This window comes from Phacochoerus africanus, chromosome 8, assembly GCF_016906955.1.
Source record: "Phacochoerus africanus isolate WHEZ1 chromosome 8, ROS_Pafr_v1, whole genome shotgun sequence".
NCBI classification, from domain to species: Eukaryota; Metazoa; Chordata; class Mammalia; order Artiodactyla; family Suidae; genus Phacochoerus; species Phacochoerus africanus.
Window position 1 is genome coordinate 142,683,884 of NC_062551.1, and position 21,887 is coordinate 142,705,770.

The following is a 21,887-nucleotide window of genomic DNA, read 5'->3' on the forward strand; positions in this document are numbered from 1 at the left end:
ATTTCAGTTTTCTTAAATTTAGTGAGGCTTGATTTGTGACCCAAGATGTCTATCCCAGAGAATATACCACGTACACTTGAGAAGAATCTGTATTCTGCTACTTTTGGATAGAATGTTCTTAAATATCAATTAAGGCTATCTAGTCTAAGTGTCATTTAAGACCTCTGTTTTATTCATTTTATTTTCATTATAGTTGATTTACAGTGTTGTGTCACTCTTTGCTGTACAGCATTGTGATCCAGTCATACATATATGTATACACATTATTTTTCTCATATTATCTTTCATTGTGTTCTATCCCAACAGATTGTATCTAATTCCCTATGTTGTAGAGTAGAACCTCATTGCTTATCCATTCTAAATGTAATAGTTTGCATCTACCAACCTCAAACTCCTCATCCATCCCACTTCATATATTTACAATTGTTATATCTTCTTTGATTGTTATGTAGTGTCCTTCTCTGTCTCTTGTAATTTTCTTTATTTTAATGTCTATTTTGTCTGATATAAGCATTACTACTCAGGCTTTCTTTTGATTTCCATTTTCATGGAATATCTTCTCCCATCGCCTCATTTTCAGTCTGTATGTGTCCCTAGATCTGAAGTAAGTCTCTTGTAGATGGCATATACACAGGTCTTGTTTTTGTATCCATTCAACTAGTCTTTATCTTTTGGTTGGTGCATTTAGTCCATTTACATTTAAGGTATTTATTGATATGTGTGTTCTTACCGACATTTTGTTAATTGCTTTTTTTAGGATCACACCCATGGCATATGGAAGTTCCCAGATGAGGGACTGAATCCAAGCTGTAGCTGTTACTTACTCTGCAGCTTCAGTAGCACAAGATCCTTTAACCCAGAGTACTAGGCAGGGAATCAAACCCACACCTCTTCAGTCAGATTCTTTTTTTTTTTAAGTCTATTTTCTCTCTGTGGTTCAGACTAAGTGATTCTTTTGTTCTTTTTCTTTTACTTTTTCTCTTTTTTTTTTTTGTCTTTTTGCCATTTCTTGGGCCGCTCCCTCGGCATATGGAGGTTCCAAGGTTAGGCGTCGAATCGGAGCTGTAGCTGCCAGCCTACGCCAGAGCCACAGCAACTCAGGATCCAAGCCGCATCTGCGAGCTACACCACAGCTCATGGCAATGCCGGGTGGTTAACCCACTGAGCAAGGGCAGGGATCGAACCCTCAACCTCATGGTTCCTAGTCGGATTCGTTAACCACTGCGCCAGGACGGGAACTCCTACAGTCAGATTCTTATCAGTCAGATACAACCTGAGACACTGCAGTCAGATTCTTAACCCACTAAGCCATAGCAACAACTCCCAATTTATTAATTCTTTTGGGTTTGGTTTTTTTTTTTTTTGGCCTTTTTTCTTCCCTTCCTTTTTTGTTCTCTTGTGATTTGATAGCTCTCTTTAGTGTTGTGTTTTTCTTATTTGTGTGTATCTATTTTAGATCTTTGGTCTGCAATCACCATGTGGTTTTGATATAGCAGTCTATATATGCAAGACTATTTTAAGTTGATGGTCTCTTAATTTCAAATGCCTTTCCAATATCCTGCAATCATACTCTCCTTTTCTCATGATTGTTGGTTTTAATATTATATTTGTGCGTAGATGATTTCCTACCTTTATTGTGTGTTTGGTTTTACCAATGAGCCTTCTCATTTGTTATTTTCTTGTTTCCAGTTGTGGCCTTTTCTTTTCTGTTTAGAGAAGTTCCTTTAGCATTTGATGTAAAGCTAGTTTGGTGGTACTGAATTCTCTTAGCTTCTGTCTGTAAAGCTTTTGATTTCTCCATAAAAGCTGAATAACAGCCTTGCTGAGTAGAGTATTCTTGTCACAGGCTTTTCTCTTTCAATACTTTAAATATATTGTGCTACTCCCTTATTGCCTGCAGAATTTCTGCTGAAAAATCAGCTTATAAAAATATATATATATATATATATATATATATATATATATATATTTTTTTTTTTTTTTGCTTTTCCCTAGTTACTTTTAATATTTTCCCTTTCTCTTTAATTTTGGTCAGTTTTATTAATTTGTGTCTTGGAGTTTTTCTCCTTGGGTTTATTCTATATGGAACTCACTGTGCTTCCCAGACTTAATTTAGTGTTTCCTTTCCCATGTTAGAAAAAATTTCAGCTATTATTGCTTCAAATATTTTATCAGGCACTTTCTCTCTCTCTTCTCCTTCTAGGTCCTTTATGATGCAAATGTTGGTGCATTTAATGTTGTCCCAGAAGTCTGAGACTGTCCTAATTTCTTTTCATTTTTATCTTTATTTTGTTTATTCTGTTCTGCATAAGTGATTTCCACCTCTCTCTCTTCCAGCTACTTTTCCATTCTTTTGCCTCAGTTATTCTGCTATTGATTTTTTCTAGGGTATTTTTCATTTCAGTTATTGTATTATTCATCTCTATTTGCTTGTTCTTTAAATTTTCTAGCTCTTTGTTGAAACTTTCTTGCAACTCCTCAATCTCTGCCTCCATTCTTTTCCCAAGATCTTGGATCATTTTATCATCATTATTCTGAATTCTTTTTCAGATAGATGTCTATCTCCACCTCATTTAGTTGTTTTGTGCTTTTTTATCTTGTTCCTTCACCTAAAATATATTTCTCTGCCACCTCATTTCTAGCTTTATGTGTTTGTGGTCTCTTTTCCTAAGGCTGCAGGATCATAGTTCCTCTTAATTCTGGTGTGGTGAAATTGGTCCAGGGGCTTGTGCAGGCTTCCTGTTGGGTGGGAATGGTGCTTGCCCACCAGCAGGTGAAGCTGGGACTTGTCCCTCTAGTGGGCAGGGCTGTGTCCAGGGTGTGTTTAGAGGTGGTTGGGAACTTCAGTACAGCTGTAGGCATCTTGTCTGCTTCTGGGTGGAGCTGTTTTCTATCCTGCTGGTTGTTTGGCTTGATGTGTTCCAGCATTGGAGACTGCAGGCTATTGGGCAGGCCAGCTCTGGATGCCAAACGACCTCTGGGAGAGATCATACCAATCAATATTCTCTGGGCCCCCTGTCACCAGTGACCTTGCCCCTCTTGTGGGTCTCAGTCAACCTTCCCCTCTCCAGGAGACCCTTTAAGATCCACAGGTAGGTATAGCCTAGGCTCCTATAGATTTCCTGCTTTGTGCCGGGTCCCAGTGCACCTGAAATCCCGTGTGAACTAAGACTGGAGTCTCTGTTTTCCCCCTTTCTGTGGAGTTCCTGCACTCAAGCCCCACTGGCCTTCGAAGTCAAATGCTGTGGGGTGGGGTGGAGGTTCTTCCCATTTCCACCTTCTCAGGTTTGGGAGCCTGACATGGGGCTTAAAATTCTCATTCCTGTGGGAAAACCTCTGAGATAGAATTATTTTCTAGTTTGTGGGTTATCCAACCAGAAGGTATGGAATTTGGTTATATCATAAACATGGCCTCTGGCCATCTCATTGTGGCCATTACTTTGTCCTTGAATGAAACATGTCCTTTTTGGTAGGTTCCAGTCTTTTCTGTCAATGGTTGTTCAGCAGTTAGTTGTGATTTTGGTGTTTTTGTGAAAGGAAGTAAGTTCAAGTCTTTCTATTCCACCATCTTGTCCTGAAGCAAAGGGCTGCTTTTTTGTCTAGATGTTTGCTGCCTCTTTCCTCAGCATGTGCTGGCTGTTTTCCCCTTGATATGGTATATGCAGGCGTGGGAGCCCTTTCACCCTCCTGGGACAGCAAGGGCAGGGCTTGGCACTTGCTTGTATGTTTTGCAGGGGTGAGGGGAGCTAGCACACCCCTGGAACAATGGGGAGGGTCTGTTGCTGGCTTGCTGGTTTTGTGGGAGTATCTGGGGCTCACTGTAATCCTGGCAGAGAAGGGGCAGGTTTTGGAGGGGCAAATGGGACTAGCACACTCCTGGGACATTGCAGGGCAAAGCTTGTTGCCTGCTTGCACGTCTCCTAGCTACTCCTGGCCTCTGAAGACCACAGTGGTGGCAGAGGCTCGCACCTGCCCCTAGATCTCTTGTAGGTGGCACCTTGTTACCTGTGAGCACTCACAGGGGAAGAAGCTCTTATGGCAATCCTACACCTGTCCTTACATGACCCTTAACAATGGTACCTTGCCTTTCTGGCAGGACCAGGTTTCTTCCAAGTAGACCCTCTTATGTTACAGTCCAACCTCTTCAGGGTGTCTCTGCAAAGCCAACCTTGGTCGTCTCCCTGGGTCTCACTTCTGAAGACTGAGTTTCAGCTCCCAGCCCCCACTTGTTCCAACGGTCAAGCACCTCAAGCTGGGGAGCAGGGGGTGTCGGTGCTGACCATCTATGCAGGTTATTCTCCCTTTTGCCTTCAACAAATTGGTTGCTACTCTTTCCTCCTAGACTCCAAAGCTCCCTTCCTATCCAAGCTTATCTCCCTGCCAGCAAAAGGCTTCCCAGGGTGCAAAAACCTTTTCTCCCTCACAGCTTTCTCCTTGGGACACAAGCCTTGTCCTGACTCCTTTCTCTTTCTCCTCTTTTTTCTTTCTTTTTCCCTTTGCCCTACCTGGCCTTGTGGGGGTTTTCTTTCCCTTTTGGAAATCTGAGGTCTTCTGATGGAGTTCAGTAGATGTTCCCTGTGAATCACTCCACATGTAGATGTATTTTTAAAGTTTTTGTAGGAGGAGGTGAACTCCGCATCGTATTCCTCCGCCATCTTGATCCCATCCCTCCCAATCTAGCTGATAAAAGTAATAAAGTTAATGCTTGATCTCTAACTGCCTGATAGCTTGTCAATATCATAATTAATTCCAACACTGATGTTTTAGACATATGGGTGTTAATTTATAATTCTTTATAACTCTGGAATACAGAAGTTATCTCTTGGATGCCTTTAAACTACAATTAATACCATGGCCTGAATCAAGTTGTATCTTTTATAGTTTGTTCTTTCTTTTGTTTGTTTATTAAACTTTTATTAGAGTGATAGTTATATATCAAATATTGTGCTTAATGTTAATAGACAAATAAGTTGTATGTTGAAAAAAAATGGAGTTAGCTCATGGCTCAGTGTGTAAAGGATCCTATGTTCTCACTACTGCGGCTGTGGTTACAGCTGTGGAGCAGGTTCAATCCCTGGCCGAAGAACTTTTGCATACAAAAAAAAAGAAAGTATCTGCCCACCCTTACGCAGCTCACAGCTCAATGGGAAAGAAATGGACATGCAAGCAAAAGATAAGATACTGTGCTGTAAGCACTGCATTAACTATTTGTCCAAAGTGTTTCATGGAATGATAGGAGGGAAGACCTGCCCAATGCCAAGAAGAGAAAGAGAATCTTTTATAAAGAAGGAATAAATTAGTAGGGTGGTTACTACTGAAATAAGTGGAAGATATCGAAAGGGCTGAAATTTTATTTGAAAATCTTTCACCAAGTGAGAAACCAACCCTTAGCAAAAATATGTAGTAGATGAATTTGTTTTTCAAAATCCTCATCTATGTAACCATTTTTTGACCTTTCTTTTCTCTTCCTGGGTGTCCAAAGATTTCTTAATATTTGACTCCTTCCAGTGACTGAGATCAGTGATCTAAAATCAGTTTTATGTTAAAGAGTCTTAGGAATTGACTATCATTACCCTCAAAGGAATTTGCATTTTAAAAGAAGTCCAGTGGAAATTCAAGCCCTAACATGAATGGTTTGCTAAGCTAGAGGTGCTAGGAAAGTAAATGCTAGTGGATCTTTTTCTAAAATTATTTCATAAGAATTATCTTGGGAGAAATCTCCTTGTAGGTAACCCAAGGAAGCTGGTTTAAACCTGTGGGAATTCCAAAGAAAAGTTTAAGATATATTTTTGCCTGAATTTCTATTACTACCTTGAATAGAAAATCTGTCTAAAATACAGTAACTTTGTACTAAGTTTGCATGAGTTTGATTTCATTTCTGATTGGCCTAAGAATGTTCAGGCTATGAACCTAATTTAATCTAATCTCCATTTAATCTTATTTTTACATCATGTCAAAATTATTAGTGACTAACATGTGTTACTTACACATGTGGGCTGATAAAAACCCAAGTTTAAAATGAAACATTATTTTTTGTTAAGATACTCTATACTCACAGTATATAATAGAAAGCCATAAATTTAATAAGATTTCCTGGCTAATAAGAAATCACTGACCACTTGTTTCTCTTGAGTCCCCTTGCACTAAAATCATACACACTATTTCTTTGGCTTTGCTGTAGGACTTAAGAACCTTAAAGAAAGACCTAAAAAATGAGGAGTGGGGGAGACCAGTCTCCTGGAATGGATGTGCTGAACTAAAGAGATGATTAGAGCTGGGTAGGAATGTATAATTCAGCAACACTGATGTTTTAGACATATGGGTGTTGATTTATAATTCTTTAAGTTATACATACATGTTATATACATTTTTTGTATGATAGTTTATGTTTTAAAAAATCTAAGGATTAAGCAAAAAGTGAATTCTGAGAGCTAAAATGAGAACACAGAATACTATCATGTACGCATATAGCATGGAATGGTAGAAAAAAGATACTCTGAAGTCAAACTTATGTTTGCATTCCAGCTTTTGCATTTACTAGCTATATGACATTGCATTATTACTTGATATGTCTGAGATCCTATAGCCTCGTCTATGAAATGTGAGTGATAACTGGTTAAGTTTGAAAGAAAGAAGCGCTGGCTATAAAATGGAAGGAAGATGTACAGGAAATGGGTTTTATTCCAAATCAGAAAGAAACTGTACTTTAAGGAAAGTTAACAGAGCAACTGAAGATGATGGACATATAGCTGCCCACAAATTGGAGACATTAGACAGGAAAAGAGGGCACTGAATGATAAATAAGGGCCTGGAGGTCACTTTAATATCAGTACCCAGATACCCAATCTCCCAGGTACCACCTGTTACTTCCCTTTTCCTATTCCCATCCCTAAAATATTTTAGGATAGCTAACTACATATAGACAAATATACACTGCAAGCATTAGTATGGGATGTAGTGTTAAATAACCTTAACTGCTCCATTATGCTAAACCTAGTGGCAAATACATTATCTTCCTTTCATTTCCTTACATCACCTAGGATTATTTACTACTAAACCAGCTCTTGAAAGTATAATAAACTTAAACCAGTGAGTACATAGCATTCTTATGGTGTATACTAATGGTACAGGAATAGGGATTTATCCCAGTTTAGGCTAGTGAAATGATTGGAAACATTTTTAGAAGCATCTGGGAGGTTTCCTAGCATAAAGAGAAACCTGGGTAAATACAGTAACTCTTCCTCTGTACAGTGACATTATTATGCACATGTGTGAGGTCTGTAGCCACATAGCATGGTGCCACCAGCCTGAGGATCTCATCAAATTTCCTTAGCAGATATGAGCTCTTTCCCACTCCCCACTTCATAAGACCCCTGACCAAGTGAGTCATCAATACCATACTTGAGACATTGGGGCATAGTTTAAAATAGGAATCTGGTAAAGAAATCAAGTATCTGGAATTTGAGATGAGGTCAACTAGAAGAAGGGTAAGCTTAGGCTCTTTTAAATTAATGCACTCCACCTCTTATATTGCATTTAAGGTTCCCCACTTCTTTATCTGTTTACTATAAATCCATCCAAGGATTGATTAGTATTCAAGCCTTCATTCATTGACACATATTTAATATAAAATTCTTTGTTTCTTTTTAGGGCTGCACCTGTGACATATGGAAGTTTCCAGGCTAGGTGTCAAACTAGAGCTGTAGCTGCCAGCCTATGCCATAGCCACAGCAAACACGGGATCCAAGCCGCGTCTGCGACCTACACCACAGTTCATGGCAACAATGGATCCTTAACCCACAGAGCAAGGGCAGGGATCAAACCTGCATCCTCATGGAAACTAGTCAGGTTCATTACTGCTATGCCAGCATGGGAACTCCAAATATAAATTTCTAAGTGAGGATGGTGTACCAGCTCTCTGAAAGAGATACAGAATGCCAAAAGAAGAGGTAGCTAGAAAGTAAGAATCACAGCACAAGTGAAAGGTGACAACATGATACAGAGGGAAGTCCAGATTGAATTCTAAATACCAATGGGTCTTCATAAAACTGTCCTTGAATTATCAGGGAAAGGTTAAATAATGTTCAATAATTTCAATAACATGAAAGCAGGAACCCGAGTAAGTATCATGACTTTTAACAAACTGGTTAATACAGGAATATTTTGACATTTGGAAAAGTAGCTTTCAATTACTTGAAAACAAAATATTTTTAAATGTTATCTCCTGATAATATACAATAGATTATTTATATTAAGGAAAAATATCAATGCTATAAGGATAGGATTATTTTATTAGAAATTTAAATTTTATAAGAAAGTAAAATAAAGAAAAAACTCTTCAATGAGCTTTTCTTATTATGCAGAAAATGAATAGATAGGCTTTGTGGAATTTTGGTTTACACAGTATTGACTCAGGGTAATTTCAAGGCAAAAATATACTTTCATAGATATTTCTCTATATGAAAATAATTATGTTGTTTTTTTCTTTTAAACAGGCCACAGTTCCAATGATGCAACCAAGAATTAATTAGCCATGGAAAACTAAATTGGACTAAGGAAAAAAAAAGACATCATAGTAAAGCAATTAAAACAAAGTTGGAGAAAATATAAATTTGTAAAAAATAAATTGAAGTCATAAACATTTAGGCTTGAACTACCATATGACCCAGAAATCCCTCTCTTAGGCATGTAACCGGACAAAACTTTTCTTGAAAAAGACACATGCACCCATATGTTCATTGCAGCACTATTCACAATAGCCAAGACATGGAAACAACCTAAATGTCCATCAACATAGGAATGGATTAAGATCCATGATATATATACACAATGGAATGAATACTACTCAGCCATGAAAAAGAAAAAATAATGCTATTTGCAGCAACATGGATGGAACTAGAGACTCTCATACTAAGTGAAGTAAGTCAGAAGGACAAAGACAAATACCATATGGTATCACTTATATTTGGAATGTAATATACAGCACAAAGGAAACTTTCCACAGAAAAGAAAATCATAGACATGGAGAATAGACTTGTGGTTGCCCAGGTGGAAGGGGAAAGAGTGGAATGAACTGTAAATTTGGGGTTAACAGAGGCAAACTATTGCTTTTGGAATGGATAAACAATGAGATCCTGCTGTATAGCACTGGGAACTATGTCTAGTCACTTACAGAGCATGATAATGTGAGGAAAAAAGAATGTATACATGTATGTGTAACTGGGTCACCTTGCTGTACAGTAGAAAACTGACAGGACACTGTAAACAAGCTATAATGGAAAAAATAAAAATCATTATAAATGAAAATAAATAAATAAATATTTAGGCTTGTTACAGCCTCTTGAATGAACTGACCCCTTTATCATTATGAAATCATCTTCTTTATTATGTTTTACTTTGAACTTACTTTTTCTAATATAAATATATTCACTCGTTTTCATTTAAATACTTATAAATCTTAAATATATATAACTCCTTTTCATATTGTTATATTTAAAAAGTATTTATTACAGGCAACATTTTTTTTTTCTTTTTTAACAAATCTGACAAGCTTTGGCTTGTAATTGAGGTATTTACACCATTCACACTTAATGTAATTATTGATCTATTAAAGCTTATGTCTGCCATTTTGTTTTCTGTTCCATTGGTTTCTCATTCCTCTGTTTCTTTTTCCTTGCCTTCCTGTGGCTTACGTGAACATTTTTTAGTTTAATTTCATTTATTTATAACTTCTTTAGTAGAAATAATGAAGTAGCAGCCATATTGACAATGTACATGTAGCAAGGACCTACAGGAGACCTCTAGAACTGAAACGCGGCCCTCAGCTGGAAGTCAGCAAAAAATAGAGCTCTTGGTCACAGAACCATAAGAGAACTAATTCTGCCAACAGCCTAGGAAAGCTTGGAAGTAGATTCTTCCCTAGTTGACTTTATGAAAAGACTTCAGCCTGATGACACCCTGAGGCAGGAACCTAGCCAGGCTCTGCCTGGATTCTTTACTCCAGAAACTGTAGGATACATTTTTTTTTTTTTTTTTAGGGCAGCACCCTTGGCATATGGAGATCTCAGGCTAGGGGTCAAATCACAACTGCAAATGCCAGCCTACACCACAGCCACACCAACTCGGGATCCGAGCCACATTAGCAACCTACACCACAGCTCACAGCAACACCAGATCCCCAACCCACTGAGTAAAGCCAGGGATCAAACCCATGATAACTAACACAGTATCACAAAGAGATTATTGTTAGTCTAAATGAAAACTCTTTAAGCAGATTGATTGGGTAGGAGCGAGACTGCATTGATTTGGAGAAGTGAATAGGGGGTATGTAAATGGAGAGAGTACAGATGACTCCTTAGAGAGGTTTGCCTAAGAAGAAAATGAGAATGTAGGGCTGTAGGTGAATGGTGCTTTTGGTTTTGAAGACAAAGGTTTTATTTATTTATTTTTTAAACGGGAAGTAACTTGAACATGCTTAAAAGTCTTTTACAAGAATCAATTTTTACTGAAAGTTTGCTTGACTATACTAGATGTAGCATCAATATAAGTCACATGAAATAATTTTTAAGAGCTATGTCTGTTGAACTAATGTTAATATTAACATTGAAAATATTGTAAAAGAACATAAAAGATTATAAACGAAAGCAGTATGAATTATGTTATTTAGCAAAATCCTCTTTGCAATATATCTAAATGCAAGAGGGCTCTGCATCTGGAGGATCCTATTGTCTGAGTCAAGTTCTGCTATTCTTTCAATTTTCAGTAAAGAGAAGCTACTACCATTTGGCTTTCTATGATGATTTTCTAAGATGGCAGTTTTCCATAGGGGTTGACCAGTAAGTCTGGGTCTAGATCCCACTTTGAATTTGTAGAATCATAGGGAAAGAACCTGTGTTAGACTAACTGTATGAGACAAATTACTATCTAACACAAATTACTATCCAACACTGCTGCAAGAATTCTAGCTTTATGTCATGAGTTTACAACTTGTTCCTTTCTAAAAATAGTGGTTATTTCTAAAAATAGTGGTTATAATTCATATAGATTTTCATTTCTATGTTCAAAACCTGCTTTGCTATCTTCAAATGGTTAGTTTGAAATAAGAACAATAGCAATAAGTGAAAAGCAAGAGAGAATGGAAAAAAAAAACTTGCAATGTCTGAACTTCTATACCAGGTACTTAATATACATCTTTCTTAATTCTCCAAACAATCCTTCAAGGTAGGTTCTTTCATTATCCTCATTTTCCAAATAAGTAAACTGAATCTTAGATTAAAAAAATAATACCCAAGGACCTGTAGCTGGTTATATTAAGTGTCACATTAGAGAATAAAATTTTATGTGTGACTGAAAAGTTAATGTCTTAATTAATTGCAATAATATCTTGCTCCTATTCTAAAAAAGACTTCTTTCTTAGGGAATTAACACTGACCTGTACAGGACAAGAAGTAGTATTCATTAAACTAACAAGGGATAATGAAGACCTCTCTGCCAGAAAATAACACTTTATACACTTCTCCCTTCTTGTTATGTCTTTCATGGTCAAATATAGTTAATCCAGCTGAGTTCCCTGTAGTGATGAATCCAATCGTTGAGGACTTGCTTGTTATAACACAAGCAACAGTTAGGTTATTTATCCTATATCAGACAAGACTTAACTCTGAAATATGTTTATCCTTATTAGTTTTTTGTATCTATGATGATTTAATGTCATCTGCAACCAGTCATTTGATTTCAGCTAGTGGTTTCAGACTTGAGCTTCCATCAGAATCTCTTGCAGGGCCTTCTCAAAACATAGATGACTGGATCTGCCCTTCACGGGTTTGGATTCAGTAAATGTGGGTTGTGGTGCTTAAAATGTACATTTCTAACAACTTCCCAGATGCTCTTCCTGCTAGTCTAAAGACCACCTCTGAGAACCACTAGCCAGAACCACAGTTTCAAAACATTTTCTATAAAAAATTAAATGAGTACTGTTGGCTTTGTAGGCCATTGAGTCTCATTCACAACTACTCAACGTTTCCTTTGCCATGGAAAGCAGCCATAAACAATACCTAAATAAATGGGATATGGCTGTGTTTCAATAAAATGTTATTTACAGAAACAGGTGTCAGGATGGATTTTATAAATGGACCATAGTTGGTCAGCCTCTGGCTTAGAACAACTCACAAAGAGAGATCTGAAAAATCACTTTGCATATGTTAAATAGCATCTCTGTGATAATCAACTATAGATTTATTCACAAAAAATCCTTTCTAAATTTCTAAATTAAATCTGCAGACTTATACCAGAGACTAAGCTGATGGTGTTAAACCAGCATAAAGGAGAAACCTCAAAGCTTTCTCATGAACCAATAAAAAAGCAAGTTTTATACAAGAGGCTGAATCTTAGAAACATTTTTTGTTTTAACATACCCATGACCTGTATCTTCATTTTCAAATTTTAGTTTTAACTCGATAGTGCTTACAATGTTAGTAACAAGCTATAAATATACCAACTAAAACTAACGCTGTATTGAATGACATAGATGCCAACCCAATCAGATTATCTATTGACTATAATAAAATGAAACAAAACAAAAACATTCTATTTTCCATCAGTAGACCTGGATTTACTATACTTGGGTCTTTTATCCAGAATGGTGTACTTCAAATTAATTTAAAATGCCAATATAAGCTTAAAAGTCTACTAAACTGTATATACCGGTGAACCCACTGCATTAGGCTTGTCTTTCTAAAATATAATTCCTGTAAAAATACATAATTCAGATACGTTTTTGTCATAATGGATTATAAATTAGTTCCTTGAAAATAATTACGTGCAAATGCTGTGAGGAAAGCTAGTATTATAGGTCATCTTATAAACTTAAAATGCAAATTATTATGTCAAACATCTCCAACAATGCTACAGACTAGAAATACATAGATAAAATCTCTACGATTATAATTGCAATATTTAAATAATTTAAAGATGGATTAAAATGACTTTATGATGGGATACATGTCTTTCAGCTTTCGAAATCTTTTCCTAAATTTGATTTAAATCAAATGTTTCAATTTGATCAATAGGCTTATATTTACCACTAGACATTTATTCTTTAGTCTAATGCAGTGGTTTTCAAAGAGTTCTCAGTTTTCAAAAAAAGCTTGAAAGAGGATTATGGTCAAATGAAACTGGAAAATATTTATTTTAAACACATTTAAACTTTTTTTTTTTAACTTTAGGACTTCTTAGAAACATTAATATTCATGGAATACATATCTAAGAAAGATGTGGTAAACTGTGCAGGCTTTTCCAATCCCATTTGAACATGGAACCAAATTATCAGCAGAGCATTTTGAAGTACAAGAGAAACATTCAAGGAAACAATGTTCTTATTGCCTGAGTCCAGGTACCATGTGATAATAGGTTTCTTAAAAAAATTCAATTAGATTCAACAAGTATTTGTTAAGAACCTCTATTATTTGACTTACCACTTAAAGGTTAATCCTTGAGCTTTGCTCTGTTACTCACCAAAGTCTATCTAGAACACAGTTAATCCTATGAAACATACTTACACTCCTCTTCGGGCCTCTTCCGAAGTGCTGCACGGACTTCTTTACAAGGACTTCTCTGATATTGGGGGGGATTCCTTCCCCTTATTAGGTTCTCCATCCTGTAGGAGGAAATCAAAAGAGCATATTAATACCAAAGTCTTGAAAAATTTTGACAAGTGGTTTAAATCAAGAGTCAACAATTCTGGTACCTACATATGCTTGGCAGACCACACCATTGAGAGGATCTAGCAAAGAGGAAGACAGTAAGGAGTGGTGGGGACTGTGGTTAACTGGAGCATGCTTGACTTTTCCAAGGCATTCCTATTTATTTATTTATTTATTTATTTATATAGGTCTTTTTGCCTTTTCTAGGGCCACTCCCACCACATATGGAGATTCCCAGGTTAGGGGTCTAATCGGAGCTATAGCCACTGGCCTATGCCAGAGCCAGAGCCACAGCAACGAGGAATCCGAGCCGCATCTGCAACCTACATCACAGCTCATGGCAACACCGGATCCTTAACCCACTGAGCAAGGCCAGGGATCAAACCCGCAATCTCATGGTTCCTAGTCAGTTTCGTTAACTGCTGCACCACAAACGTAACTCCAAGGCATACCAATTTAAAAAATATAAAAACACATGTGGATGAAACTCACACACACATTCTCCAATTAGAGACTGTTACAGACTGAATATTTGTGTCCCTGACCCCTGTATCCCCTAATTCATAAGTTGAAACCCTAATGCCCAAGGTAATGGTATTTGAATGTGGAACCCTTGGGAGGTAACTAGGTTTAGTTGAGGTCATGAGAGTGGGGCATGCATGATGAGATTAGTGTTTTTATAAGATGAGGAAAAGAGACCAGAGCTTGCTCTCCCCTGCCATATGAGGACACAGTGAGAAGGCAGTCATCTACAAACCAGGAGGAGGGGACTCACCAGGAACTGAATCTGCTGGTGCCTTGATCTTAGACTTCCCAGCCTCCAAAACAGCGAGGAATAAATGTCTGTTGTTTAAGCCACCCAGTCTGTGGTATTTTTTTATAGCAGCCTAGGACTAAGTCAGGGATCCACTGACTTATAAAGCAAACAAATTTATCAAAAATCAAGTTGCCCTTTAGAAAGAAAGATATTATCTTTCACCAACATTCTGAATATCAGTTTTCAGGAGCTGAATTGCTCCTTTCCTTCCATGCTAATAATTAAATTGAGAGGGGTTTTCTAATTCTAAAAACTGTGACTTCTTGAAAATGTAATTAAGGAGTTCCCTGTGGCTTAGGGGTAATGAACCTGACTAGTATCTATGAGGATGTGGGTTCTATTCCTGGTCTCACTCAGTGGGTTAAGGATTTGGCATTGCCATGTACTACAATGTAGGATGCAAACATGGCTCGGATTTGGTGTTGGCCATAGCTGTGGCTGTGGGGTAGGCTGGCAGCTGCAGCTCGGATTCAACCCCTAAACAGGGAATTTCCACATGCTGCAGGTGTGGCCCTAAAAGGCAAAAAAAAAAAAAAAAAAAAGAGAGAAAGAAAAGAAAATATAGTTAATATAAAGTGTACTTCTCAGTTACTTTCAATACTGTCCACCAGAAAATAATATAAATGGGCCAAATGAAACTTGGGTTGGCATATTAAACAGCATGTATTCTGTGATCAGTATTTTCTGGTTTTAGTAAACCTTACAGTTTTGTGTCACCAATGCATATTTTGTTTATTTTGAAAACATTAAAAAACTATTGCTTGTCCAAGAGGTGAAAATTCAGAACGAAACAATAGTATTTACCATTTTGAAAATATAAACACAGCTTCTTACCATTTACGTAATTACTCTAATGGGATAGCACAGCTTTTTGACAACTGTGTTGGCTGGCAGCATATATTGAAAACAGGTATGGTTGTTATGGGTTACAGTGGTGGTCTCCTAAGTTTAGTGATACAGAGAATTGTATTTCCAGTGCCTAGAGAGGAAACTAGGAAAGGATAATCCAATAAAAGCAATATGTAAAATGGTGTGAAATATGAGATACTGGAATAAAGCTTTTCCTATGAGAAGCTGTCACTGGTTCCTAAAAACACTTCCAAATATACTTCCTGAAATGAATCCATTCATAGGTAGGGACTGCTTATGAGCTATGTATGTCTGCACTCATATGCCTGTGATCACGTATATAAAGAACAAGACAATATTCTTCAATGTGTGATGATAACTTGAAACTTAGTTTCACTTGAAGTTTATTTCAAGTGAGAAAATGAGTTATTTATCTCAATGTTATGATAACACAATGACAGGAAATCAAGTGCAAACCTCAAGAGTTTAAGACATAATTTAAGACATAATTTGCTTTAATACTATTTATGGGGGAAATTATGCTTCCAGGACTATCCCTGCAGTTGCACTATGAGGATTAGCCACATAAATTATATAAAATGTTCTAGTTTCTGACTCTTGAATTAATTCAATGCACAAGTTTGATTACATGTTTCAGCAAATGCATGAATTTTCATGGTGATATAATAACAATTTAAGTGAACTTGTAATTAATCACTAGTATTTACAAGCTCAAGAGAGTAAAATACGACAAACAAATGCAAGTATCTATGTGAAATTGTGATGTAACTTTAAAAACCAATTTTAGTCATCATGATTATATGGATAAAGGATGACAACTTACCCTGGTTGGAAATCCATGTAAACCACTCTCTTGGATAGGCTATTAATTTTCCTTTTATATATCTGACTATCGAGTATGTGGGGAAAAAAAGTGGCCTAGTTGATTTCCATACAACTATGTTTTAGAGTATGTCATATAAGTTAGAAAGTACTGCCAAGGGCTCAAAGAAAGTTGAACTTACATGAGTGCTATTGGCATCAAAGATCATCAGGGATCATGGTGCCCAGACGTTGCATTAGGGTAACGCTCACAAGTAGACGTGCAAGAGATTATGCAGAGTTAGCAATGCAGCACAGTTTAAATGCAACAAGCCTGGATTGTGGAATCAGACTGCCTGGGATCAACTGCCTTTCTGCCTCTTAAAGGATGATTTTAGGGAAAGATACTTAGCTACTCTATACCTTAATTTTTTTCATCAGTAAATGGGGATAACATTGGCTACCTCATAGAATTGTTGTGAGGATTAAATATGTTTATACTACATATCTGCTTACACTGTATCCACCACAATGCAAGAGCTCAGCAAATATAATTATTATTAATCATAGTTATCCTCCCAAAATGAAATTGTATATTATTTTAAGTGTACAGTTATGTTGGGAAAAATATGAAATCTAGCCTTTATTTAATAAAGGAAAAAAAAAACAGAGGACACTGTCGAGAAAAAAATTCCAACTAAATTAATGTTCTAGTTATTAGATAAACACAAAGCATTCACGCATCTGAATTGCTCATTTTTGAAATGAAGACCTTAATAAGCTATACTTCATTTTATTCATTAAGGTTTAAAGGATTATTATATGGCAATCTTACAAGGATAGTAAGATGGATAAAAGTGGGTTGGTATCCACATGAATTAAATAAACTGCTAAATAAATTACTCTTTCTTAGAGAATTCAGAAAATATTTCAAAATTGTATAGTGCTATTTAACCTTAACAAGAACAATGAATATATCTTGTAACATGTTACCATTTATCGTTTATTCCATTTAATCATTATAACAATAGAAAGAACTTTTTAAAGATGAATAAGCTAACGTTTAGAAATGTTCAGTGAACTGATCATGGCCACACAGGAAGTAAGAGATGCAACTGAGACTTAAGGTTTTCTGATTTTTTAACCTTTTTCTACTTGCTTTTTAACCAACTATTTCCATGACTCTATGCTTAACTATAGATAATTTCACTAGGAGACTAAGTGCTTGAGATTCTACTATGTTGTGCATATTTAATTTTTGATGAAATTCTTATTGAACATGATATTTATGTTATATATGCTTATATGTAAATAGTACATATTACATATAAATATACTACTACACATATATATATATCTGTAAAATATTTATCTGCTAAGTACACGTCGATTTTTAATCATTTAGCTATTTTCATTGAAAAGTTTGCTTCTGTTAGTGATATTTTAAGTTTTTAGAACCATCAAAAAGATAACTGGGGTCAAGGAAACTCAGTATAAACTATATCTACAAAACAATAATAGATGAAAAAACTTAAAACAGCATAAAAAGTCCTTTTGCTCATTGGAATGCTAAATGTTATACCCAGTAGAAAATACACTTTGAACAAAATTAAATGTTTTACACAACTATGTTAATATCCAAACTCTTATATAACTTCATCTTCTTGAAACTATGCTACTTGAACTCTTCCACCGGTGTCATCTGTGATCTACAGCTTGCATTAAATGGTCAGACAAAATGACCAAGAATGAAGTCTTGGAGCACCGCCAGGACACAGCAAAGAAGCCATTCTAGCTACTCTCAAGCTTGGCATGCCACCAGTAGGAGTGTGTTAACAATTCCAGCAAGGAGAGATTAAGTGTGATGACCACCAGCAAGACAGATGCTCTAACAACTCATTGAAGAGCTCTGAAAACTGCAGCCTACACGTCAACTGCTGGGAAGAAATAAGGGCAGCCAGATTAACATCAAAGAGCATGAAAAAGCAATCAAAGGTTATGAGCAACTGTATTCACAACTCTCTTTGGTTTCTCCCAAACTTAGGTCACAAAATCATCTGAGGAGCTTTAAACAAATATAGACCCTACCATTCCCGGTACTGAAGATTTTCATTCAGTAGACTTGGGTCAGGTCCATACATTTTTTTAACATTAATCAAGTACTTCTAAAGTAGTCTTACACTGGTCTGAATATCAGCCACCGGGGACCCCTGAAAATAAAAAATATATACTTGAAGATGTAGGAAAAGGAAGTTCAGTGAATTCATTGCTGATACAGAGGTAAGGTGAGGGCCTGGTGAGAAGACTGCAGTTAGGACAGACACTATAAAAAATGAAAAGAGTAGCCAAAGTGACAGAGTCCAAGGCTTGCAAGTTGTCTGGAGTTCAACCAGATGAACCTGGAGGCTGACAATTTATAATGATGATAATATCACAGAGAAATGATATCCTCCATCAAGTTTTGGCAGACACAGGTGGATCAGAAAGTAAGTGTGGGCTGACCTAGAATTGTGGAGTGGGTTGACAATGTGGCTAGTCAGTAAAGAAAGGGAAGTACTGGTAAAATATGGTTGAAGTGGATTTTCACAGGAAGGATGAGGACAAGGAAGAATGACTGAATCCCTGAGGTATAAGAGAGTTGGATTAAGAAAATAAAAATATCAACTATCAGTATCTCTACAATGCCTATTATGTGCCAGGTGCTATATTAGATTATATATATATATATATATATATATATATATATATATATATATATAGTGTCTATATTATTCTCATTTTACCTATGACTAATCTAAGGCTCAGAGATGTTAAATAACTTGCTTAGGATCACATAGCAAGTAAGTGCAAAAATCAGAATTTAAATCCAGATCTGACTCCAGAGCCCATGGGGTCAACTACTATGTGAACTGCATAACAGAAAAGTCTTTGATGATGGAAATGCTCAATACCTGTGCTGTCCAATACAGTAGCTGCTATCTTTATATAATAGTTGAGCAGTTGGCATATAACCAGTGTGTTTGAGGAACTGAATTTGAGATTTTTAAAATTTGATTTTTAATTTATTGAAATTTAAATTTCAAGAGTGATAGGTGACAACTGTCATATAAGTACAGCAGGTCTAGATGCCCCTATTTATTTAACATATGACTGGTGAAAATCCACTTTTCCACTGAAGACCTCTAAATTAAAGTCAGCATAAGCAAGGAAGAAAAGCCTTAGAAAAGTATTGTGTATGAAGATCTTTTGGAGAGAAACAAACAACTTAACTCCTCACTCTAGAATTGGCTCGAAGTAACCCCCTAGGAACTTCCTTGCAAAAACACACTTTTCATGCAACTATGATTTTCAATTACAAAGCTCTTGTCCTAGCACATCCAAGTGTTTTGGATATACACTCGAAACCTCTTCCTATCACAGGGGCTTCTCACATGCTGCTTCCTTTGCCTCAAATGATTCTTCTCCTACTCCATCTGAATAACTCTTAATCATCCTTCTAGTCCTCATTGTAATATGATTTTTTAAGAGAGTTTTCTTTAACCTCTTAACTTAATTAGATCTCCAACTATGATTCCATCCTGCAGCCTAGAGTTTTCCATCATGACACGTACCATAAATTGCAATTATATATTAGCCATCCGGAATTTCTGTTTAATGTCTGCCTTGGTTCTGGTCTGTAAGCTCCATGAAGGCAGAGACAATGTCAGTTTTATTCTCCACTCTATTGGAAGAATTTAGCACAGTGCTTGGCATTCATACCCATTGCTTGAATGAATGAATACATCTACTGCTCCTAATCTTGCCATAGGGAAAATATATGATGCTGGGATCACTATGTGTGATCTAGGTGTTCAATCTAGTGAGTGGGCTTCCAAACACTGCAGCTGTCAGCCCATCATCCCCAAACCATGTGCTTTCCTTCAGTCATTCCCCGGTACCCCTAACACTTTCCTTACAGGTCATCACCTTGATTTTTCAATAGCCTCTCACCATCCCACTCTTCACCCAGCAGCCAAGCCTGAACAGACCACAGAGAGCAGGTCAAATTGCCCCAGATTCCCTCCTTGCGGGACCTAGGAGATGAGAGGAGGAGAAGGAGAGGAAATAGAACATCAGGGAGCTTTTTCCTCAGAGAGAAACAACACTTCGAGGACTTTAGCAGAACAAGGGGAATTTGTTGTGGCCACATAGGGGGATTACGAATAAGAAAAGAGCTTTTATTAGACATCAAAAGATCAATTAAAGAACGAAATCAGGGAGTTCTCATTGTGGCTCAGTGGCAACGAACCCAACTAGCATCCATGAGGATACAGGCTTGATCCCTGGCCCTGCTCAGTGGGTTAAGGATCTGGCACTGAGTGAGCTGCAGTGTAGGATGCAGATGTGTCTTGGATCCAGTGTTGCTGTGGCTGTGGTATAGGCCAGCAGCTGCATTTCCAATTTTACCCCTAGCCTGGGAATGTCTATATATCACAGGTGTAGCCCTAAAAATATATATATATATAAAAAATTAAAATAATAGAAAAATATACCATGCTCTTGGATTGAAAAAATCAATATTGTCAAAATGACTATGCTACCCAAGGCAATATATAGGTTCAATGCAATCCCTGTCAAATTACTAAGGACATTCTTCACAAAACTAAAACAGAATATTTTAAAATTTGTATGAAAACACAAGAGGCCCTGAATAGCCAGAACGATATTGAAAAAGAACAACAAAAATGGAGGAATCAAGCTTCCTGACTTCAGACAATACTACAAAGCTACAGTTATCAAAACAATATGGTATTGGCACAAAAACAGAAATATAAATCAATGGAAAGGACAGAAAGCCCAGAAATAAACCCAAGCATCTATGGTCAACTAATCTATTACCAAGGAGGCAAGAACATACAGTGGAAGAAAGATGGTCTCTTCAATAAATGGTGCTGGGAAAACTAGAAAGCCACCTGTAAAAGAATGAAAATAGAACACTAACACCATACACAAAAATAAACTCACAGTGGGAATTCCCGTTATGGCACAGTGCAAATGAATCCGACTAGGAACCATGAGGTTGCGGGTTCCACCCCTGGCCTTGTTCAGTGGGTTAAGGATCTGGCATTGCTATGAGCTGTAGTGTAGGTCACAGATGCAGCTCAGATCCTGTGTTGCTGTGGCTCTGGTGTAGGCTGGCAGCAATAGTTCCGAATGGACCCCTAGCCAGGGAATCTCCATATGCCTTGGGTGCAGCCCTAAAAAGCCAAAAAAAAAAAAAAACCTCACAATGGATTAAAGACCTAAATATAAGTCCAGACAGTATAAAACTCCTAGAGGAAAACATAGGCAGAATGCTCTTTGAAATAAATCACAGCGACATCTTGTTTCATCCACCTTCTAGAATAATGAAAATAGAGATACACAAATAAGCCAATGGGACTGAATTAAACTCAAAAGGCTTTGCATGGCAAAGGAAACCATTAAAAAAATGAAAAGACAACCCACAGAATGGGAGAAAATCTTTGCAAATGATGTAACAGACAAGGGCCTAATATCCAAAATATACAAACAACTCAAACAACTCAACAACAAAAAAACAAACAACCCAATTGAAAAATAGGCAGAAGACCTAAACAGATAATTCTCAAAGAAGTACATACAGATGGCCAACAGGCATGTGAAAAAATGCTCAACATCACTAATTATTATAGAAATGC

At 36.8% G+C, this 21,887-nt stretch overlaps 1 protein-coding gene across 1 annotated transcript in view; it reads right to left on the reverse strand.

Annotated features, from left to right (window-relative positions):
- LRRC7 (leucine rich repeat containing 7) overlaps nt 1-21,887 on the reverse strand; it is a 528,235-nt gene that overhangs the window by 407,056 nt on the left and 99,292 nt on the right. Inside the window, exon 2 of the mRNA XM_047792058.1 lies at nt 13,557-13,654. Within this exon, the coding sequence (XP_047648014.1) occupies nt 13,557-13,654 (98 nt within the window). The remainder of the gene's footprint in view (nt 1-13,556; nt 13,655-21,887) is intronic.